This window comes from Mesitornis unicolor, unplaced genomic scaffold (genome assembly GCF_000695765.1).
Source record: "Mesitornis unicolor isolate BGI_N332 unplaced genomic scaffold, ASM69576v1 scaffold20678, whole genome shotgun sequence".
NCBI classification, from domain to species: domain Eukaryota; kingdom Metazoa; phylum Chordata; class Aves; order Mesitornithiformes; family Mesitornithidae; genus Mesitornis; species Mesitornis unicolor.
In genome coordinates, this window is record NW_010200052.1 from 49495 (window position 1) to 73615 (window position 24121).

The window sequence follows — 24121 nt, forward strand, 5'->3', positions numbered from 1 at the left end:
CTCCCTTCCCTATAAATAACGTTATTATACATAAATCATGACCATGTATTTATAAAACATTTTCTAATATGCAATAAAAGTGTGGAGACAGAAAAGACTGTATAAATACTCTTCAGAATAACCTTTTTTTTGGCCAAAGTTTACATACCTTCACTTTAGAGTTTTCTATCAAATGCTGAGCCATCGATTTTATCAGAACTTCAAAGAAAAACCATGAGTACTGCAGAGAAAAGAAACATTCTGTAAAATTGCAACATGCATTCAACAACTATTTCAATACAATTTGTACCTATTCTTCAGTTATGATCAGATAAGAATAGAATAAAAAGTATAGTTCAATATATACCTTAAGTAGCTTGTTGCTTGTAAGAAAGTCAGCGGATGGCTTTAAAATTGTTGTCATGGACTTTGTCAGTTCTTCATGTACTGTCTTATATTCAGAAGCAACATAGGGTTCAGCTTTATAAGCATACTTGGGGAAGGAAAACAGAATATAATGTGAAATTATGACAAGACATGACACAACTGAAATTGAACAGATGCAACTAAATTTAAATATGCTCTTTTCAGAGAAATAAAAAAGGGAAACTTTTCATTTACTTTTACCTACCTTGACATAAGATCTCAAATAGCTATCCAAGCCTTCTTCATGACACTGAGCAACGATATGGATAATAACCCTGAACAGAAATCAGAAGTTGATTAAGCCTACAAGGCAAGCTATGATTGCAATATCAAAAATGCTACTCAGTTACATATCTATGTGATAACCCAGTCAACATTTAAAACTATGAAACACTTAAAATTCTTTACCTTGTCACATTGACTGCAACTTCCTCTTGAGTTGCTCTAGTGAGAACTCTAAACAACTGGTTTAAAACAGTTGGCAGGAAAGCTATCATCACATGGCCTTCCATAGCATGAAGGCTCTAAAAGAAAGCAGTAATACTCCTTGAAACAATGGCATTTAAATCACAAGTTCTGATACAATAACATTTACTGTAAGTCTTCTTCCAAAAATACACGCTGCTTGCACTATTTGGTGCTAATTACCTGAAATACTGCAAGAAAAAAAATGAGAATAGTTTCTGACATAAACATCTGGTAAATATTATCTACATTAAGGTAAATTGGGGAAAAAAACCCTAGGTTTTATTAAAAGCATTTTAGAACTAGTTATTTATTAGTTTATTTAGTTATTTGTACTTTTCCATTGAAATGCATACTAGGTAATGTTTCAATGAAAGGACTACCTGTATACACCACAGCAAGCCGACACTGACACTGTTATACTTTGCTATTTCATCCACCAGTACAGACATTGAGCAAACAAAAGTTCCACAAAAACATATAGATTGCTTACCTTCGATAATTGCAATACTAGTTTTACTAGTTACTGCAAAACAATAAACTAATATGTTAAAAAAACCAAAATGCACTAAAATCTTTAACTACCAAATGCTGGAAATTGGAGACAGTGAATTACCGCTCAACTTCTTTATGCTATCCCTTTGCACTCCATCATGTGCAAAAGATATTATTGACATAACCACCTGACATAAAAGGTAGTATATGGCATTTCATCCTACGTTGGATTATGCCACAGAATTCCCTGGAGTTAAAGGGAGTTTGAGAAATAAAAAGAGTATATTTGCTGAACGTGCATGCAGACAACATATTTCAAATATTTCCATTCAGTGTTAACTAGCTGTCTCATCTTTCAATGTTTGCCTGTATGCACATTCACACTATTCAGGACTGAAAACAGTCTTCACTCCTACATGATCTGTGATTTTTCTTGGAAACAGCAGTCATACACTACAGCATCTTTTCTATAAGCCTTGAATACCAAAGCATTGGGTAAACATGCAAATGGAACTTCAGCTCACAGTTCTGTCCAGGATGCAGACACTTTTTGGTAAAGGTGCTGTTTTAAGTAGGACTCTGAAGTGGACTCGTAACCCAATTTCTGATGCCTTTGAGTATTCAACTACTCTCAAACTGCCAGAAGTAGCTGTGCCCTTTGATATCGCAGCCAGCAATGGAGGTAACTACAAGCAGATACCTAAACTTATGAGATGCTAAGTGATGGTTGGGCTCATGAAACATGAAGTATGCAAGCATCTTGAGTCAGGCAAGTTTCAGAAAACCTTTAATAAGAAGTGTCAAGTGGTGCTTACATAAAATCCCGTTAGGGAGGGCAAGAAGAGAAAGAAGAGAGAATGGGACAATACTTGCCAGGTTTGATAATCCAAGCTACTCTCACAGTAGCACATTGAGTCTGTGCAGAAAAGTAAATCTTAAGTATTTATATATGACATCGCATAGACATTACCTGCAAGAAACAGTCATCAGCAAACTGAGACATTGATCTTTAATGACCATTTAGCACTCAGGTTGGCCAAGTCTGGCACCGGTAGGTGCCAGACTGACACACACTTCTCAATACACAGGAGATGCAAAATGTATTTGGGTCCCTGTGAGGCCTAACTAGACAAGAATTTGCCTCAATGGACATGAGAATAGCCAATTTTTTTGTAGTTCACACAGAAGGTAGCATTTGTTACCATGAGGCAAGGCAATAAAGTCATGTGTCAGTCTAGTGGTGTGGAACATGTTCATACTGTATAGTAAGAGTGTTCTCACATTTAATGACAAGCAAGAATTATAAACAAACTCTGCAGTTGCATTAGTCTGTCCTAGGGACTTTGGCAAGACATGGTCTTGTCACTGAACCTAAAGATTCTGCTAATGCAGAACTAATATAAATATAAATAAAGTGTTTAAGCAAAGGAATAAGCCACCCAAATATATTACTGTCTGTATATGTGATCAAATATGACAGAAGTAAATTATGGGATTAGGGAGTGATCTGAGGAAGTGGTCTTTTGAGCTTTCCCTAAAATGACATTTTAGTATCTGATGGTCACTTTGTTCTACCAGACAAACAAGAGTTTTGAATATCAGGAAGATAATCAAGCCTTTGATTCCAGCCAATTGTCATTTTTGATGGTCAGCAGGTAGCAAAATAAATGTGAAATTGCCATGCTATTCCCTGGAAGAGATTTTGATTAGATCAGATTCAAATAGAGCTCTGATAAACTTAAGAAACAGTGTGATTTCTCAAAGTACTGTGAATCCTGATGAATCAAACAGGTCAAAAACTGACTGAGGGTTGTTTGTAAGGTTGTTTGTAAGGTAAGAATCAACAAACTGCCTACAAATTACAGGGTCGTTCCATTCCTCATAGTGTGAATAGTCACTGCTGCTAAGACCTTGGTAAAGAAGCTCTCCACGGTGTGCAAAACTGATTTTTTAATAGTAGTGATTCAGACTTGTCATATATGCAGAGATATTAGTAACAATAGTTCTTTTCAAGTAACATCTGAATGTTTTCCAGACTAACTGCTTTGTATTTGCTCTTTCTGGTGCTGTAATTTTGTTTTTACACCTGAAGTTACCAATAAAGACATTCAGTTCCTCAGTTCCCTGAGGTCTAGAATGGGCAACAATCCTTCCTTTATTCTTGATACCAGAAAAAACCTGACAGGAAGACTGCACCCCTTGAAAAAAAAGTGATGGAAATTATATTGACAATTTTAAAGAGATTCAGTGAGCCACAGGTCAGACTCTAAGATGTCTAATTCATGATGGCTTAAGAACATACCGTCTTTATTGTGTACGGAGAGAAAAAAAAAAGAGGTTAAGTCCAATGATAACGATTCAGTATTCCAACTGATCTTAAAATCACAACAAGTAGGCAAAGCTGCACCAATGAGAAACTGCCTTTTATGACTAGGACTTCTAAAAACCTGGATGCTTCCTTTGTTTGTATTTTCACAGAACATGGGAGGAAATTGAATATCAATAATTTTAAATCCCTTGCCAGAAAAGTACAAACAGTAGGGTAAGAGGTAAGAGGTTCCCTTCCTCAAAGAGAAATCTCAGACAGCAGGACCACAATCTCCCAGAAGGATTACTTGGGGAAAGATGGAATAATCCCCTTGGTCCCAAGGCAAGATGAAACACTTTGAAGCAGTGATTCCTCTCCTCTTCTGCCTCTGTTGGAGAGATTTCTTCAGGGCACAAACCACAGCTAGAAATATTCTATATTGTGAAAAGTGTCATGATGACAGAGGATTTGCAGGTCTGGTATCAGGGAGGAATTCTGCACATAAGCTGCCTCTAACTCCAGCAGGGCCTCTTGATACTGCAGAGTGCTGACTTTCACAGTCAAATCACTGCCTGGCACTGCTTAGTGCTAGTGCCATCTGATTGGGGACTATTTGGCACAATTACTGCTGCAGAAAGCAGTGGAAATAAGGATGGCTTCAGATCTCAAATTATCAAGAAACCCATAACAGATACTTTAAGTGAGAAACACAGAAAAATGACATATCAAAACAAGAATGTCAGTAGCAGAAACCCAAGGGAGAGGCATCTCTCGTGACTCATTCTAAGTAACCATGGGGGACGATGAAGTTCAGCTACAAGACTATTGGTTCTTTGCCTTAACCTTTTGATGTGAAGATACCATGGTCAGAATCCCTTCTAGGGTGTTTTATTATTGTCATATGTTTTCCAGCATGTTTTGGGATTGCAAAATTTCAGAATGGTAAGGACAAATAGAAGACTGAGAAACAGGTCTGAAAGTTAAAAATGGAAATAATAAAAAACCTACTTCAAAATAGGCTTCTATCTTCCTGCTGTTAATGTGCTGTGTCCTGTTTTGTACCAAAGTTGATCAAAAAGTCTTGGGGCAAGGAAGATGACTCAGAGCCATGGTTTTGACATAATCAAGGTCACAAAGCAAGTCCATTTCATAAGTGTGCCACACTCATTAGCTAAGTTCTTACTTAAATGTCTTGACTAGAGAGTCCAATTTTATTAACTGATGGTAATCAATTACAACAATAAACTCTCTTGTGCCTATCAGGTACTTGTGATACCTTACATAGTTTTTAAGGTGACTGAATTTTGGGCTTCATATTAAAAGTCTGATCTGCAGATAAAACAAAATTGCTGTGAAATCCATGTGCTCCATTGATCTAATCCTGAAAGAGAACTGCAGACATGACAACAATGACATCTTAAGTGAAATTTTATAAAATCGAGAGTCATCGTTTCTTACCATTATCCATGTGCTGTTCAATTTGACTATTTTGACAAAAAAATAGTGTTTCGAAACTGTTACTGATAAGGCTGACCAATATTGTCTCATTATTGCCTCGCTGTTTCCACTTATATTACAATTTTAGGCTTATCTAGGGCAGGAAGTATCTTTTTGTTCTTTTTATACTGCATATTCCATTAATGAGACCTAGAAAATGTCTGAAACTTCTTGGCTTTGCAACAGTATAAATAAATAATATAATCTGTTATTCACTGCCATTTTATACCTTAAGATACTTTACAAGATCAGTTCCTAGTGCACGAGCTCCAGACTCTGTTTTCTGACAGTACTGAAAAAAATTATGCAAGTGCTGATCCTGTTAAAAAGAACAAAAAGAAAACAAATTAAACAATATCTAACATTACTACCCGTAATCCAAAACAGAACACATTAAAAAATATTTTTATATAGAAATCCATGTTTCTGTCATAGATTCAACTTGCAAAAATAATTGAAGTGCACTATTCCAAAGACTAATTTAGTCTACATGTAACATTGACTTTTTTTTAACCCACAATAAAGATTTCCAATTTTTTTTTAATATCCATTATACAAAACACCACCTATATTTGCTTCAAATCAAGCGTCACACAGAAAACAGCATACTTAATGTTAGTTATCCCAACTCATCATAATACGTGTTTTATGAGCAGCTGTAACAAGACTCATTGCTTTGTAGACATGCCAGTAAATAGCTTTAAGGCAACTATGACCTCTCACCTAAAAGGAAAATTCAGATTGGAATGGATGACAATGTTAGACAAAAGGCCCATATTTTGAATAGTGTCCATTTAAGACCTGCTGTTTTTCACAGCTGATGTGAGAAACAGATACCATGCAGTGTGTCCAAGAGACAAAAAAGAGATCAGCATAGTGAGTTTAAGAGTCTTCCCAAATATCATATATAAATATAATAAACATACATAATTCCTAAAACTTTCTCTAATTTAATTGATTTATAACTTACCTGTGTATACACAGTTGACACCAGATGAGTGGATATTTTTAACAATTGTTTGCCTCCATCTACCCATTTAATTTCAGGACCAGAATGCTGTATGCACACATGCAGAGGAAAAGTAAAATAATGTAGTGGTATACTGTAGTAAAACAACTTGTTTATAGTACCACTAACAACATCTTTTTTAAAAAACAGGTTGAAGAAATGTGTGCAATGAATAAATTTATAAAAAAAAGGAAAATTATGCAGGCAATATTACAAAAAGCATTTATGAAGCTTAAATTTCTTTCTTTAAAGTCCCACAGTACTTTTCTCACTGGCTAACAAAATTGCTTTTCTGTAAGTCACAGGTTTCATTTTCGCCCTACAACTCTGCAAAGAAACTTCTGACTAGAGAGAAATATCTACTAGTTTTCTGAAAAAAATAACACAAGAATTTCCACAGATACTGACACAGTTTAAACCTTAATGTACATCTCCAATAGGTAGCAGCCAGTGCTTCCTTCCCATCTCATTTCCAAAGAACTAAGACTGGGAACACTCAGCTGTCTACTCTGACAACCAGTTCAGGAGAGATTTTACTGCTAGATCTACAACCAGTCACATTGGTCCTAACGTTCTACCCACAGGCATGAGCAGAGACGAACAGCAGAGGCATAAAGAATACACCTACAATGTGAAAAGATGAAAGATGTGAAGGAGACAATGATTGGAAAGCTTACAGCAGAGTTTAAAAAAGAAAATGTGGTAGAATAGGAGGAGAGCAGCACCTCTTGCTGTTGATTTTAGGCCTCTTCCTCCAAAATGAGTCAATTTGGTCTCTGCATTTCATTCTCTTAGTCAAATCCCCTATCACAGTTTACATTTTGTGTCCTCTTTGGTATCATTTTTATTACTACAATTTTGCAAGCTTTCTGCTTTGAAAAATACAACCATAAATTTTACTAGTGAAGTATAAAGATCACAAAAATCAAGATGTGAGAATAAGATTTTTTCAGGAATAAGACTTACTGAAAGGAGACAGCATGAAATGCTAAAAAAAATTTAGTAAAGGACTTCAGATTATTTGCATATTTTCATAAACTCAAATAATTTAATATATTTAAAAATTACTGTAACCTCTAGTTATTTATTACTACAAAAAATGAAATTTAAACATTACCTTAGTACATCAGCTAAATAATTAAAAAAATAACTAACAATTAACCATTTAAATGAAAATGTATTAGGGCAGGTTGATTAAAATTCTTGTAAATGTCAGAATTAAGTCATAAGTTTTGTCTCCCATTTCTGTTTGGGTTGGTTTGTTTCCTTTAAGTCAGATATCTAACTTTTGCAAAGCACTCCATTTTAACTATAAAAGCAAAAAAATTCTACTAGAAAAGGACTGAAATCTCATCAGACTGGGGAATTACAACAGACCTTCTCTCCACATCTTTTTTTCAAAGCAAAATTTCAAAAAAATTTAATATAACATACCTTTCCAACCCCCACTTCTTGATAACTAAGGTAGCCTGAGGGAAGATTTGCTGACACTGGGATGTGCTGCTCATTGGTCACCACTCTTCCATCTTTTATTAGAGGAAGCCAAGAATACCCAACTACGGAACATGAAAGGCAAGTAATTTTAAATATGTTATGAATCTTTACAAAAACTCTTACAAAAGTACAGCACAAAAGTATCCTTACTGCACACTTCTGAAATGTAATTCTTAAATCAGAAAATGTTACTCAAAGTGCCAAATTATTTGAACTCAAACAATTAGAATTAATTAAAAGTATCAATTGTCACAGAGTTTGAAAAAAACCCCTTACATTTAATACATATTCTAAAACATCATTTGAAATATTTAAATTTAAGGAAATACTTAATGAAACCTTTCAGTCAGTATAATGTAATTAGAAACCATTATCTGGAACACAAAAATGATGGGTTACCAGATAAGTATGTCATAAAATCTGTGCAGTAGTTACTGAAATTAAAGCATCCGCATACAAACCTTGTGTTTCAACGACATCTTTCTTCTTTGTACTCCCTTTGCTTGAACTATCACAGCTGACATGATAGAAGGTGAACAACAAATGGTGCTTTTCATGTAACTGAGTGGGCAATTCAATTTTAATCTGAAAGGCAAAGAATCACAACCTTTGGAAAAGTCTTCAGCTAGAGCAGTGACATGCCTTACTGGTTGCACACTTAAAAAGCAATTCTAGTTTATATGTTATTTGGAGGAAGATCAAGAATCACACACACTAAACTCACAAAAATTTACTTACAGTGAAAAGTGGGATCTGATTTAAGTGAAATAATAATCAAGAACTTTGCAATCCTCAAATCTTTTCTTGTGTTTTTGAAACTTGCATGATACTTAAACGAGTAAAAGTTGCCTCAGAAAGGTAGCTTACCTCGTCATAAAACTCTGGATTTTGATGGTGATGCAGAACAGCAGCAAATGCACTTCTAGTAAATACCGGTCCACCTGGCCTACCATAGATACACTAATAATAGGAAAAAGGAAAAAAGAACAAAAGAAAAACCTGTGATCCTTTTTCACTCTCAGCTTAGAATCTGTTTCACCTAGAATTTGAAATATTTTAACTTGTGTTTACTATGGTTCCTTTGCACAGACAGGGGATTATGTGATCTGTAATCTGCACGCTGTGCAGCAGAGCTGACACGGTGATTTCACCTCAGGATTCCTATACACTTTCCTACTTCTTTTTTTCCAGCCACCTCTTATACACTGTAGTAACGCATCAACAAACACAGAGCTTGGCTCTGCAGTTCATCTAAAGCTTTACTGTTTTAACTTAAAGAATTCCCGCTGGGGAGTATGCGTAACCCACCCTTGTTTGCAATAAGTTTTTCCTCAGAATTTTTGTTGATATGGAGAAATTAAATCTTATACCTAAATAATCATCTATATCAAAAAAGCAAGTCATCTAGAAGTTACTCTTATGCCAAATGCAAAAGGAGGACAGAAAGCCGCCATCCCAAACTAGATAAATTAATCCTGTACTACTGTGTCACTTAGCTAACTGTTCACTATTTTATCAGTTGCAAAAATGAAAAGACTAACCTTTAAAGGCAAAGACTCCTCTTCATCAGAATCTTTGAACTCAATGCATACTGCAATATTTCTAGCCTAAAGCAGTATTTAAAAACAAAACCACAAACACTTAGTCATAAGGATCATCACAGAAATAAATTACATAAACAATTTTAACCAAACCTGAGAAAGAAGAACATACATTTGTCCTGTACTCACCTTTGCAAAAGACTTTTGACTGTCATATTTCAAGTGCTTTGGATAAACATAAAGATGATTGTTGTAGATGGTGAAAGGCTGAGTGTGTTTCGGTATACAGGGAACAAATTCCTCTATTTCAAATGTTATTAGTGTCTTGGTGCTGTTTTCAAACTGTTTCATGGGAATGTATGATGAGTTAACATAATCTGAAAATACATTTAAAAAAACATATAAAAACCTGAAAGGAAAAATCCTGAATGTCCACTTAACAGTGTGTATTAATACTTACTCGGAAAATCTGGTGACACATTATCAATTGTAACATCTAGATTTCCTAAAATAACAGGAAGTTTGGCCATTTTTTCGGGTCTATAGGAAGGAAAAAAACCTCAAAGTCAGGATAAATGCAAAACTATCAGATGCCAGAAAAAAGAGATAATAGGAAACAGAGGCAAAAGTAATATCCTGAAACAGCAGTATGAGAGGAAAGGTGGTGTGGGGGTGGATGACTGATCTGGTCTTGTTTTTTTGCCTAGATTCACAGTTTTACTCTTCTTTAAATTCTCAAAAAAAAAAAGTAAGACTTTTTCCACAAGTGTGGAAATGTTAAGAAAAAGCAGGATGTTTTTCTTTCTTTACATCAAAATGAAAAACTTTGCTAAAGATAGGTTTTGTTTGCCATGTAATAACTCGCTATCAATTGCAATAAAGAGGGGATCTAAAAAGCAAGCTTTTTAAATCAAAATAGCTAGTGATAAGGATTTATGGTAAAAGGGTAGGCTTGGGAGAAGAGTAAAGGGGAGAGAAATCAGTAAGTTAATAAAAATGGGCCTTCTACTCAGTAATTTCTTTTCCTACCTTTCCTTTCTCTAGGGTAATGACTAACCCTGGAAAATATTTACTATTAACTAGCCTGCTATGAAACTTCTTAGATATTTCTGAATTAGCTACATGATAACATGATTTGAAGTAGGAATATTTTATTAGTAAAACTAGTCAGCAGCATGATTTTTTTACATTATTGCAGAGGAAGTGGATGCAATATTTTCCCAGAATGCAATCTCATGCTGTGAAGCAAACAACTTTTTCTGGTTGGAGTCTGGATTCTAATTCCAATAGCTAAGCCTTAGACATTACATTCTTCTTCTTAGTAAAAATTCCTGTGAAATACTGTACAGGGTTCCACAAAAAGGATGATGAAATAACCAAAAGCATTTCCTTAATTCACAAAGTAAAGTGATGTGAAAGGCTAATTTACTATATTCATTTCAATTTTAATAATACTGTTTATCCTGAGTATCACTACAAAAGGAATTTCAGTGCTATGTAAACTTCAAAGACATTTTAGGCAGCTCGCTAAAATGGAATTAAAATATCTATTACAAACATCACCTCCTTATCAGATTTGGTAAGCAAGAATAAAATAAACTATAGCCCAAACCTTTTGCAATTAGCAATAGTTCAAATTAATACTCCAGCTAACTGTACCATAAACAGAAGTGGAAATGCCTTTCCAAAGCAGCAAAGATTGCTCATTTATTTTACACCCTATTCAATAAAAGAGGGGATTAAAATTAGTTTTTTAAGAGTCATCTTTAAGAAGGCGATTCTTAAGCCTTGCATACAAACTGATGATGTCTTTAGGAGTACTTTGTAAAAAAAGATGACCAATGTTCTGTTACTTAGGCATCCTGAGCCAAATGCACTTTCAAAGAAGGTGGACTGGATACTGGCTTGAATCCCTTTCCCTGAGAGCAAGCATTCTTTGTCCAAGCTCAGTGAACATATGATTTATGCTCATACTTGTTTTCCTTTGAGAACCAGAAGAGTGTATTATGCAACTCCTAACACAGAGCTGCTTGAGAATATGATGCTTACTGTATGCTAAACATGGCATAGCACTTCAGTTCTGCTTATAGACCCCAAACACTGCAAGGGAAAGATCTGTAGCTTGTATGAAGGCCTTGATTATATTTATACAACTTCTATATTTGAAGTGAAAGAAACATATAAATACATGTATCAAAAGATTCAATGCTCCAGTTCAAGACTGTAACAAAAAATAAGGGGCTTGGTTAGGGGGTGGTTGGTTGGTCTGTTTTTGTTTTGTTTTGTTGGATTTTTTTCAGCTGGGGAAATTAGACTTACTTCCTGAAATCTGCTAACAATTTCAGCATGTCTTCATTTGAAAGTTTATTACTGTCTTGCCTGAAGAGAGGAGAAAACCTTGCATTTTTGTCCAGGGTTCCTGAGGCATCTTTAAACAGCGTCCTAAAAATAAAAGGCTTGTTTTCAGCTGAATTTATGAAAGAGTTGAAAGTCAGTTCAGGAAATTTGTTTACTACAAATTAGAACATACTGCACCATCCTTCATATTAAGCATTTAATACTCTTGTCATGGTAGGTGAGTTTTAACATATAAATAGCTCAGTCTAACAAATCAAATGTGAATAATTTTATTCTTAATAACATAAAAAATATTGACAATAGAAAACAGTTGGCAATATTTAACGGTTTGAATAATAATATTAGTAATGTTTAGAACTTTTGTCCCACCACAGAGCTGAAGTGTAAGTTTGTTTGTCAGAAATCTTTGGTTAACTGGAAGTAAAACAAGAAATAATTTAAATAGCACATCAAGTTTTACAAGAAGTGAGATGAAGAAAATAAAAGTTGAAGAAAAGTTAGGAAAAAACTCAGGCTGACAAGATCTGTCCTTACCTAGCTGCCCAGGCAAAAGGCATTCTATATTGACCTAATCTCTGGCATGCCTGCTTAGCATTCTTTAAGACTTTCTGTGCAGCCTGAAAAGGACATAAGAATAGCCGGGTTTTAAAAGCTACATTTTTTGCACCATTAGTATACAAAAAAAAACAAAACAAAAAAACAAAAACAAACCACATATTGACACTGATACAAACTGGAAATCTTTAGAAGATTAATCCTAAGTATGCAAGTGAAAGACAAATGAAAATACCTCTTAACAATTCATTTCAGGTTAAGCAGGGCCTGCTAATTTCACAGCATTTAATGGCTTAAAACAGACCCATCTACACTCCTGATAATACATATTTAATTAAGCAAGAAAAAATGATTATATACAAAACTCATACAAAAGCTACAACAAATTTCAACTGGTTATTAAGAAAGAACTGTGACTCCAGATAAAAACATTTCCCCCCCGACTTGCTCCCCTGTTCACCGTCCACTCTATGTACCAGAACACATTCCTGTAAATAGTAAAATACTCTGCAATACACACAGAATATTGTGAGGAGTTGTATGAAGACCACGCTGACAATCCTATGTATGGACATTGCAACATCGTTTTCATTAAAACCTTACCACTTCTGTTTTGCTAACTTTTAAATAAACAAACAGTTCCATTATATAGAACCAACATGTATAACAATCAGAGCTAGAAACCCACTAGTCTGAGATGTTCAACACATCAGAAGCTCCTGACAGAGTAGCGGGATTCTCTTTTCCAGAAACCAGCTTCTCATATGTGCCCACACAGAGCAAAATTACTTGCCAACAGCAGAAAAACACAGAAAAACCTGCCTGAATATTATCCCTGATCTATGCTGCTGACATTATGAAGAGCTATTTCTATTAGTGTGTTGTTTGAGCCAATTCTCCATTATCCCTTCTTGTAAAAATGGGGAGTCACACTCAGAAGCATAGAACTTTGATAAGCAATCATCATTAATTCACAGTGTTCAGTGTTTAAGGGGAGAATAAGTGATCTCTTGGCTTGAATTTGCTGCTTCCATTTTCCCTTTTTCTTGTCCAGAGTGGTAGTTCTGCAGGGAACTGGAACTTGCTCATTGCACTGACACACATGGAGACCTATATAGCTGTTTTGTTTCAAATTAATATGGTGTAATCTCAGGGAACACGAACAGAAAAAATTCAATGTTTTATTTCCAAAACAGCAAAATTGCACATAAAGTTACAGTAAAGAACTGTCACCAAAAAGTGAGACAAAGGAAAAGTCAACAAAAATGATACAGTAAATAAGGTGCATTAACTAAGAGTCACATACAGTCAATTTCTGACCTGTATTTATTATTTCATTGTTCAACAATTTTCAACTGAACTTTCATGCTGAAGTCTAATACTATTTTGTCAAATCAGTTTAAAGCCATTATAAAAGTTACAGCTTATGTCACAATTGTAATAGCTAAATAAATGTTTCCCAATAATAAGTTAGACATATATATAACATATCAGTTAATAAAAGTTACTAGCAATAACTACAACTTACTAAATCAAATCATCCAGTTACCTGAATTTCCTATAAAAGAACTAAGCTTCTGACTGATACTTATTAATTTGAAATCAACATATCTTGCTTCAGCATTTTTTCCATGCCACAGAAGATGACAACATACCTTTGAAGAATCTGAACTTTTCATATATGGTTCAGCACAATGCGTAATACTTCCCTGTAGTACTTTTTCTATTCTAGCCACAAGGAAAATGTCAGTATGAGGACACGTGACTGAGAATATTCCCTAGGAATAAAACAAGAGATAAACATCAAAGGAAAATGCACACACATTTTATATCACATAATAGAAAGCCATCTGAAGTATGTTGGAAAACTCTCTACTTGTATCCAGAATCCTAGTAACTCTTTAGGTTACCAGTTCTTACCTGCTTTGGATATTGTAACACAGTTTCATAAACATCTTGAATTCTGTGTAAGCCATCACCACTGCCATTCGTCATTTGTTGAGATGCATTGGGTATCATATGCCTTACTGAAGGATGGTTCAAATCAACATGGAAGTCAGCTGAAATCTTCCGGTTGTTTTTGATATCAAATAGTGATAATGTGACAAAGAAAGGTTCTACCTAGAGTTTTAAAAATAAAAAATAAAAAGAATAATCAAGTGTCATTGCTGGCATCTATACTACTGTAAAAAATGTGTATGAAAGGAAGATGAGTAACATTTTTATAAACACATATGACCATGACTCTAGATATTTCTGACAAGATGTAAAAGACAGTAAAATAAAAATTCCACTTTCTACAACACAAAGAGCTTAGTAGCAGAGCTACTTTTCATAGGATTTAGGCTCTCATTCTGATTTAAAGTAGTAGAAAAAACCCACAGTGTAAGATTCTCAATCACAGCAGGGAATTCTTGCCATTAATAATTAAGTGTCAACAAAATATTAAGATGCTCATTACCACATTAACAGAAAATAATTAGAGGAGTTATTTACATTTGTTGTTGGTCCTTCTTCATTTTCTGCAACACAGCTTTGCAAATTAAAAGATAAATCATTACACTTCACAAGAATTCTTTTTCCAAATTTCTCTTCAAATGGCTTCACTTCTGGTTCAATACCAGAAAAGTCAAGTTTCTTTAAAAAGAGATAAGAAAAATAAGGGTAAGTTGCTTTTCATCTCTAAAGAATCAACATAAAAGAAAACAACATGCTTCCTTGTAAAAAGTCTAACCTGTGCATCCGGATCCAAGGCAAAAAGTTTAACTCTGCTTTCACTTTTCAACTTGATTTCTGCTTCTCTCGTACTCTGTTAAAAATACGAAAAACAAAACCAGTATTATTATCACACTAATTAAGTGGTTTTCAATTTCATTCCTTTTTCTGTGATGCTCAAATCCTTACATGTTTTTAATTCACGCACTCTTCTCTCCCTAACTGAGCTTTGAAACTCTGCAGTTTAAACTGCTACATCATATCCAAGTAAAAAGTGAGATAAGACTCCTCTCCTCTAAAAGTTTTTCCAGTCCTAGAAACACTAAATCAGCAACATATAACCTTCCACACTCATGGGAAATACACTCCAGTGTAGCTCATACAGCTTTGCCTTCTCAAACAATAACTCTCATAACACTATTTTATTAAAAAAACCCCAAGAAACTAGGTTAAAGCTCAGAGCTATCCTAAGACCATAAGACTGTTCAGGAAACAACAGGCTACCTAAATTAAGAAATACCAGCGTAGTTTGCTTTCTTTTTTCTTTTTCTTGGTTTTGCTTGGTTTTGGTTTTGTTTTGTTTTTTCTTTTCTTGAGCTCTGCTGCCAAAGAAGTGGTTTTCCTGTGGGTAGTTGGAAAAAATCCAAAAACTTCCAAAAGACAAAACCTTCACACTTAAAAGTTACTTTGGAGAATACATTGCACACTGATCCTGCCTGGGATTTGTGGATCCCTATCTATTAGCAGTAAAACAAAATTAAAGTGGAACAAAATAGAACGTGAAAACTGATGGTATATAATAGGTACCTCTGATTTTTTAAAAAAGGTATTTTTGAAAGAGTATTCTATGATTTTTAAAGTCACAAATGGACATATGCACATGCCAAAATTACCAATGTAGGAGAGCTGCCATTCCCAAAGTAGCAGCTGGCTAAACAGGGATACAAAGTACTACATTACAGACAGGTGTCTATTTTTTGATCAACCTCTATGGGTTAAGAGAAGTTACCAACCCAAAATGCTTATCACTGACCATCAGCTGGAAGTGATCTACTGTCTACACCTGCTTTGCTGGAGGTTGAAAAAACTCCTACTATGGGTCAAAGAAAGAAAATTTTTAAAAAAGATAAAAAAAATCAGCTGTAGGAGCTCGAAATCCTATTGTAGGTTGATGATAACAATAATAATAAAAAAAGGATTTGACTTCAAGGATGCATTACAGAAGAGGAACTTCGGAGGCGTGAATTTGAGTATAGATGCTCTAATGGATTTCACTTACTTGACTTTGCTACGTTTAACACTCACACGAGGAAAGACAGGAGTTGCTGTGAAAGACCTGACCCAGACACTTGATACCAGCAGGGCATTAGCAGACTTTGCTTGTCAAAAGCACGTGAGAAAAACAGGACTAAACTGTGAAAAAGTTTAAAGATGGCAAGAAGGTTGCATGTATGTTTTGGAAAGGAAGTAGTGTCAAGAACTGAAGAAGAAGATGATCTAGTCATAGGAGCAAGACAGAAACTGTTTCAGATAAAGCATCTCGAATAGTTTTGGACTCTTTGGTGTTCTGTGCACTAAAGACAAGACAAAAATATGCATTTTTGACTGACAGATCAGGGTCAAGAAGTCAAGAACTGAAAATTCATGTAGTAATCAACCCTGCCTACCACACAGCAGTGACTCTGATTTCATTTCCTCACCTGTATAACAAGGACAATGTTTTCCTACCTCAAGGAAAACTGGGACCCATAATGGTTAAGGAGGTACTCAGGCACACTGATCATGACAGTCACATAGTTACTTAAGATAGAGATCTAATTTATTTACTCTGAAGATTAAAAAATAAACAAACAAACAAAAACCCCCCACCCCCATACATTCACTCTTGGTATTTAAGTTACAGATAAGAGGAACATAAAATAGGCAGGACAGATAGACCAATTGAGACATATGTGCACACATCTGTGCCATGAAGCACACAATACCATCTTATTTAGTTTATGTTATGAAGTAACAGTTGTTTATAGAGAAATGAAGGCTTGGAGATGTACTCACAAGGGTTAAAACTTTCCTAGGAAGACTGTTTTTTTCTCTATTGTCAGGTGCTCTGCAATCACCCCTGAAGGAATTTCTCTTTCCTCATAAGGATATGAGGTCAACTATTGTGAAAATCTCCTTCTAGAACCAACAAAAATAACAGAGCAGCTATAAACTCCTCTAAAAGAAGGCTCAATGCCTTGTAAGTCTTCCACTGGGGAAAAAAAGAACTAAACAAAGTAACAGCTGAAAAGACAATGCAAGAAAGAACAGAGGATTATATTTTTCAAAATCCTCAAAACAAACAGCATTTATATGAAGTAATCAAGTTAAGGCACACAGAGCATACTAATGCAAATGGGCAGATTTTTCCCTGTAGTTCTCGGGGGAAAAAAGGCTAGAAAAACACAACTGAGCAAATTAAGTGTTTAGTAAATATGAACTAGAAATGGGAAGACCGAAAAACTTATTTTGAAGGAAACAGAAATTTAAGTGGTTATGACCATGCAACTGAAAAAAAAAGAAAAAAAAAAAAGAGCTGAGAAAAATAACACACTAGAAAAATACATAGTTTAAAACTGCATGCTTCCGATCAGAAGGTTATGGAAACAGGAAGCAGCATCTGTAGTACTAAAACCATATGCAGGTGCTGCAGCCCTGAATAAAAGTTCCCTCTGGAAGTCATATGGAACACAAGCATTTCAATAAATCTGACTATAAAAAAAAAATCTATACATGTAATTTTATATTTGTCTCTGAAATAAATCTTCATAGCTTGACATAAGTATGCTGTCTGATGCTTACAGCTCCTCCATGGAAAACTTGATTGTATGCCCTACAATTCCAATTAGTTTCAAAATACAGCTGTAGCTGGAGTTAGATTACCACACAATAGATTTTTGTATACATGTGTACAAAGCAGTAACAGAAAGAATTAAGTCAGCCAACCAATTTGGGTGCTAAAAGCCTGTTAACGTATTCTGACTGGATCTTTTGATAGGTTAGCGATTGTAATAGATGGAATTTCTTTCAGGGCTTGTTCTCAGTTTATAACTGCACTCCCTTCAGTAGTTACTAGAACAGACAGATCCTCAGAAAAGGAGGGGAGAGCATTCCAGAGCATGGTCAAGTAGAAAAGTTAAGACTGCAGGCTGCGCCATGCAGAAGAAAGAGTAAGGAAGTCACAGGAAGGAGTTTGGCCTCTGTAGCTTCAATAGAATAAGGTCACCAGCTCCAGTCTGTAGGTGATTTAACAAAACTTTCCCCCTTAGAGAACCCACAAAACATATTGCAACACACAAGTCACTGATTTAACTGAAATAAAGTCTGCAAATGGACTGAGGAAGAGTTACTGATATTTTCTATTTATTTCTATTTATTTTATTTTTATTTCTAGTGCTACCACACCTCTGTAAGAACAAAATTGATAAGCAAGAACTATGGCAACACAGGAAGTATCCGTGAACTTGCCAGCTCATTACAGGCATCTTAAAATGCATTCACATCATAGCTGCAATTAAGTTCCTCTGGATTTCTAACTATAAAAATAAAACTTGAATTTAGCATAACTAGAGTTCTATAAAAATACTTCAAGCACTTACTTTCATGCAATAAAACAACACAAAATATGCAAAATATAATAAATTAGTAAATAATAGAACATGCTGATTTTAAACAGCATGTCAAGATTTATAAAAGCAACTTTAAAATAGCAGCTAGTTTGATTCCAGAAGCAAAAAATGAAGAAGCTCAATAACCACATCTATTAATGAAAGAGCTTCTAGGCTTTCAAAGAACCACAAACTGTCTGGAAACTAGAAGCCAATACCTCACCATTTCCGAAAGTTCACGTGGCTAATTTATGCTTAGTACTTTATATCCCAAGTTGGCATTTACAATATATTACCTTGGCAATTTCAGGATAGTAGTTATCAAAACTACTTGATGAGCTGTCCATTTTGCTTACTTCATCATCTGAAATTATAAATTCACATGTAAAAAAAAAAATTAAAACCGCAAACAAACAAACAACAAACCAAAACCCCAAACTACTCACAAAACTCTGTAGCAAAAATATTTCTGATTTATTTATCTATTTAGTAACTCCCATCCCTCAAAAATGACAAATGTTAACAAACAGGTTGTGAACGACTCTACAATTTCATTTGGATGCAGTGACTTCTTGGAGGATGTAACCAGCTATATAAATAGGTAAAGTAGCAGTTATTTCTAATCTTACCTAGAAAATACCTTTAATAGTATTTTTTAGATCTGCGTGGGGAAAGGGGATACCCAGTGCACAAATTTACATTACCCTTTCCACTATGGATTGTAACTTGAATTCAAAACAAGTTCCTTCTATTCACTAGGTTCCCAGCTCTACTATCCAATGGTTACTGGATTTACAAAGCAACCATTCAGTTAGGTATAAGCATCTTACATACCAATCTTAATTGGGGACCACTGACTAAAAGGTCTTTCGCAGAACCAGAACTACAGTTCCCTTTTTCCGATTTGCTGTTGTGGAAAACATGTTAAACTCAGGCAATCTTCATCAAAGACATATCTCATTTAAACTCCAATGATCTCTTTTGGTATATTGTGCTATTTATAAGCAAAACAACCTTCTGTAACCTCTTCCAGGTTCTTCTGGATATGCACACACTTTATCTCATACCAGTCGCCCTCCCCATCCACTCAAAAGAAAAAATGCACAAGAGGACATTTAGACTATCGTTTTGTCACCAAACTATCAACTATACTTACATCACATTCCTTACAGATACCTGCCTCACCTATTCTTAATGGGCTCCAACAGAAAAGTTTCTACACCCAAGCAATCTATTTCAGTACTTCAGGGAAATATTTGTGGTCAAGGGAGTTAAATCTAAATTTAAGTCCCTCACTGCAACCACAATTTCTTATTCTTCTACCTACAATGACCACAGAATAGATTATTCAATTTTTAGCAGCATTTTACACATTTCAAAACAAGTGCCTCCTAAGTTTTCTCTTTTTCTTAAACTGCCTCATTCCTGGTTTTATTTTGTGGGTTCAATTTTTCTAGACTTCTGAGCAGTCTCATGATTCTCTTCTGGACTTAACTGGAATCCATACAGAACAGTGTTATTTTGGTGCCAAAAAATTCTGATCGGTTGAAACAGAGTAAAAAGGCTTACAATTTTATGACTAAGCATAAAAATAAAACTTAGCCACAATAAAGCCTGTCTTTCCAAATGCGTGTTGACAGACATTGTCACATAACTGTATTAGCACTTCTAGAAAACTCTGCTTACCTTCATGAGACTCCCCATTTCTTTTTTCTTGCATTGCAGCCTCAAAGTTAAGCTGAAGGATTTTGTTCAGAGTGTTTATCCATTCTTCCATTTCAAGTTCACTGTCTGCAGCTAAAAGGTAACTACTCTTGTCTTGCATCTTAAGCTCAAATGCAAAACGTCTGACTTTATTGTTCTAGAAGAAAATAAAAGATCTTTATAATATCTTTACATTCTGCCTACTCAATCCAAGGCAGTTATATGTATTCCAGATCTTTTAACAAATACACTTTGAACAAATGTACTATAAACTTCCTCTCTGACATTTGACCTTTTGAAGTGATTTGTACCACTGCAACAAGAGGAAGCATGAAACATAACAGTCTCCCTTCACCCCTCTACTTGTAATCATTTTTAAAAACCAAAAAAATCCAATGTCCAAATATCTAGTCTTCCTGTACTCAGATCATCTAGAAATGAAACTAAGATCTACCAATTAAGAAAAAAAAAGAAAAGCATGAAACTCTATTAATATTTGAGTGAAAATCATCTGCACATCGGGATTTTACACCAGAGGTTAAATCATAACCAACCTCAACCCTGAATGCCCTTATATTGCTAGTCTTTTAAATATACATGAAGCTGAGAATCAATTCCTCCATTATTACCATCCTTTTTGCACAGTTTAAATCAAGACTTCAAGTACTACCTAGCTTGACCTATGTTCCTGGGAATGAATTCACAAGTCTTAAATGAAAATTCTGTATTATCAACAATTTTAAAAACAGATAATTAGGTAAACATTAAAATAAACAATAAGGGAGATTTAATGGTTAAGGAATTTTTTGTATATGTTAAATTAAATGCCAAATTACATTTTAGTTTCAATACACCTCAGATTTTTCAATTAACAGACTAACTATTGGTTGGCAAAACTGTCAGCTTTCTACCAAAGATGAGTTTCTGTTAAGGAAAATACAAACAAAAGTACAGACTCCAGGTCCAAGGCAGTCTTACCTATTAAAATCAGTACTGAAGTTAATGAAAAATCTTAAGAACGGTAACCTTTAATTTTCACTGTATACAACCTTGAACACAAGTGGTACATAACACACTTCTCAGTTTTCACAAATCACTGAACTAGAAGAACTATGCCAATATATATGACTGTGTGTGTGAATATGCATATACACTGCATATATTACGTGACTACACTTCTCTGTGATGCAGAAAAGTCTCAATCTACTTCAGTATTGAAACAGAAGAAAAAAAAAACCACACAAAAAAACCAACAACCCCAAACATTTTGGAAATTCCTATAGTTTCATTTAATATATTTAAGTTTTGGGGAAAACCAACTCAAACAAAACCACACAAAAAACACCCCAAACAAACAAAACAACCTCCTATTGCATGTATTCAGCATTCTTCTTCTACAAGTATTGATGAAGGAGCATATTCTGCTCTATTCTTTATCTTTAATGTCTGTTAGTGAAGTCAGTATTTTTCTCTCTTGTGCAACTACTGCCCTTGAAAGACAAGTAAGCATATGTACTAAGTGAACTCAGAAATGTGAAAAGTTATATGAATGCAATAGGAACTAATCTCTCTCACCAAAAAGACTTACTCTGAAATAAGTAGCTTGATTTTGTGAACAAAAGCTGGTAAGCATATCTACCTAAGACCAACCACCATTTCTATGAATTCCAAGTCAAACAACTGCAAAGAACAGTCCCTGGGGTCTCTACAATTCTTTATTTTATTTTCCTCTTCCATTAAATAGAAATGGAATTTCTACTGTATAGAGATCACTTTTTTCCCCCTATATGAGTTTCTAGATGCTAACACCAATAATAAGTAGCAGTAAAATAATGAATAAAGTAAGATCAGCCAGAGAAGAAGGATACAGTACATAATGTAAAATAATAAAATCACACATTTGAAATAGGACCATTATGTATAACATTTTATAGCTCAAAATCTCATTTATTTGCCCTTCACCAACAGTTCAAGTGAAGAAAATAGCTATTTCCCCCTTTATTCTAGCCATTGAATCACTTCTTGGCTTCATAGAAGTGACTTCTTTAGAGAAGACTCTTTCGAGGTCCCTTCCAAAGCCCTAACATTCAGTGTGATCTGAGTGACTTTCCATGCAAAGTATCCACTAAATGCGTATCCAAAACCATTATTGCAATATTTGGAAAAAAATAATCCTCTGTTAAGCTGCTGTATTTCTCTGCATAAACATTCAAACAATTTAATACTAAAAAAACATTATTTAAGGAATAATTTTTTTAAAACTTTGACTATTTCTATCCAAGTTAACAAAATCCTAAAACCCAGGGGTTTATTCCAGGTATGCTGCGCCTAACAAAACAGTTACATGCTGTACTGTAAATACATCACAGAATCAGAAGAGAAAAAAAAATTCTTTTCTTTGGCACTTGCTACTGACAAACATTCTACCAAAGCCCTTAACTTTTTAAAATAAGGAAAAGCACATAAAAGGAACATTATAAAAGGTCAAACAAAAGCATCTGGAAGAGTAACTCAATTTAATACAATTCCCACTACAAAAAAATCCCACACAAGAAGCTGTGCAGAACATTTTACAGCTCACGTAAACAGAAGGTTAATTTCAGTTACATCTCAATTTTATGCTATAATTACTTTGCCATGATTTAAGGCTGGTTTTTTGTGTGTGTTTGCCTTAAAATTTTGTTCAATATTTTTGATACATACTTGACATCAACTAGTAATTTCTGTTCTTTTCAGAAAGATTTTTAAAATTCAGCCTCCTGCTCTTTAAAATCTCATCTACTGTTTTTGCAAGATGCAGTGTATCTAATTGTTCCTCTGCATAACAGGCACTATTATGCATCTGACAAAAGTTATCTATAGTTTTTTTTAAAATCTATTTGCTATCAAATACAGAATTAACTTAAGAACAGGCAGAATAATCATAATTACCTGAACCACTCCCATGCATGAATCTAGAAATATTGATCCTTTAGGTTCTTTCGATATTTTTTCATCTTTGTAGAAATTGAGATTATAGGATCCATCACCAAGTTGGATTAAGTGGAAAAATCTTCTTTTAAATGACTAGTGAAAAGAAAGGAGGAAAGAGAAAGAGTTAGAACACTAGTATTAATCAGCTTCATATTACAAAACCCTTAAGAGTTATTTACACATAACCTAACCAATATCCTCAGAAAATAAAACAGAAATCATTCATTAAAAGTTTAAAAAATCATTTTAAATCCTGCAGCAAGATTGTACTATATTATTTGAAAGTATTTTTGACCCATTGTGTTTAAAACTGACTCCACAGTGTTATACATAATAGATATTTATTGTGATAACAGTAAAATAACTTATTTGTTTCTAAATAAAGAGACAATACAAATAAAATCTCATATTACATAGTCCCTTTTCTACTAATAACACACCAGGGTCCAGTTAATAAAATTATTTCAAACACTGGACTTCTCCCACATAATGGATTTTTAATGCATTTTTTTCTGATTTAAGTAGAATAAAAGCAAAGTAAGATTTCACAGCTATAAATTACATACAAGCTTCCCTCTTTCATCGCACACTATTTTTTTTAGAAGTAAACCACATACAAATTGACTTTTCAAAGGCACACTGGTATTTAATACTGGTGTTCGGCATTTACCACAGCTAAGACATTCTTAAACTTACTCTCATTGTCACACTGATTGCACTATTCATGTTGCCTTTGTAGAGCCATCCTTGTTTTGTTATTCCACCCTTCTGAGATCCAAGAGATGCTGCATCCTAGGGATGAACATGAAGAAAGGGGAAAGAAAAAAACAAGTTCTGCATCACAGTCTGAAACTGTTACATTTATCAAACATTTTAGAAGACATTTTTAAAAGATAGAACAGCTCTACTCATAATGTAGTAATAATAATTATAATTAATTATTATTAATTATTAT

At 34.3% G+C, this 24121-nt stretch overlaps 1 protein-coding gene across 1 annotated transcript in view; it reads right to left on the reverse strand.

Moving 5' to 3' along the window:
- Positions 1 to 23958, reverse strand: part of DOCK9 (dedicator of cytokinesis 9) — a gene marked incomplete at its 5' end in the record, with an annotated part of 70588 nt that extends 46630 nt beyond the window's left edge. Inside the window, 22 exons of the mRNA XM_010189629.1 lie at positions 149 to 220; positions 347 to 472; positions 611 to 680; positions 814 to 929; positions 5400 to 5489; positions 6141 to 6227; positions 7614 to 7735; positions 8135 to 8258; positions 8541 to 8633; positions 9215 to 9280; positions 9404 to 9591; positions 9675 to 9754; positions 11534 to 11656; positions 12107 to 12189; positions 13783 to 13905; positions 14048 to 14248; positions 14624 to 14764; positions 14862 to 14936; positions 18786 to 18853; positions 20176 to 20350; positions 23125 to 23259; positions 23863 to 23958. Coding sequence (XP_010187931.1) covers positions 149 to 220; positions 347 to 472; positions 611 to 680; positions 814 to 929; positions 5400 to 5489; positions 6141 to 6227; positions 7614 to 7735; positions 8135 to 8258; positions 8541 to 8633; positions 9215 to 9280; positions 9404 to 9591; positions 9675 to 9754; positions 11534 to 11656; positions 12107 to 12189; positions 13783 to 13905; positions 14048 to 14248; positions 14624 to 14764; positions 14862 to 14936; positions 18786 to 18853; positions 20176 to 20350; positions 23125 to 23259; positions 23863 to 23958 — 2454 coding nt within the window. The remainder of the gene's footprint in view (positions 1 to 148; positions 221 to 346; positions 473 to 610; positions 681 to 813; positions 930 to 5399; positions 5490 to 6140; positions 6228 to 7613; positions 7736 to 8134; positions 8259 to 8540; positions 8634 to 9214; positions 9281 to 9403; positions 9592 to 9674; positions 9755 to 11533; positions 11657 to 12106; positions 12190 to 13782; positions 13906 to 14047; positions 14249 to 14623; positions 14765 to 14861; positions 14937 to 18785; positions 18854 to 20175; positions 20351 to 23124; positions 23260 to 23862) is intronic.
- Positions 23959 to 24121: the final 163 nt, after the last annotated feature.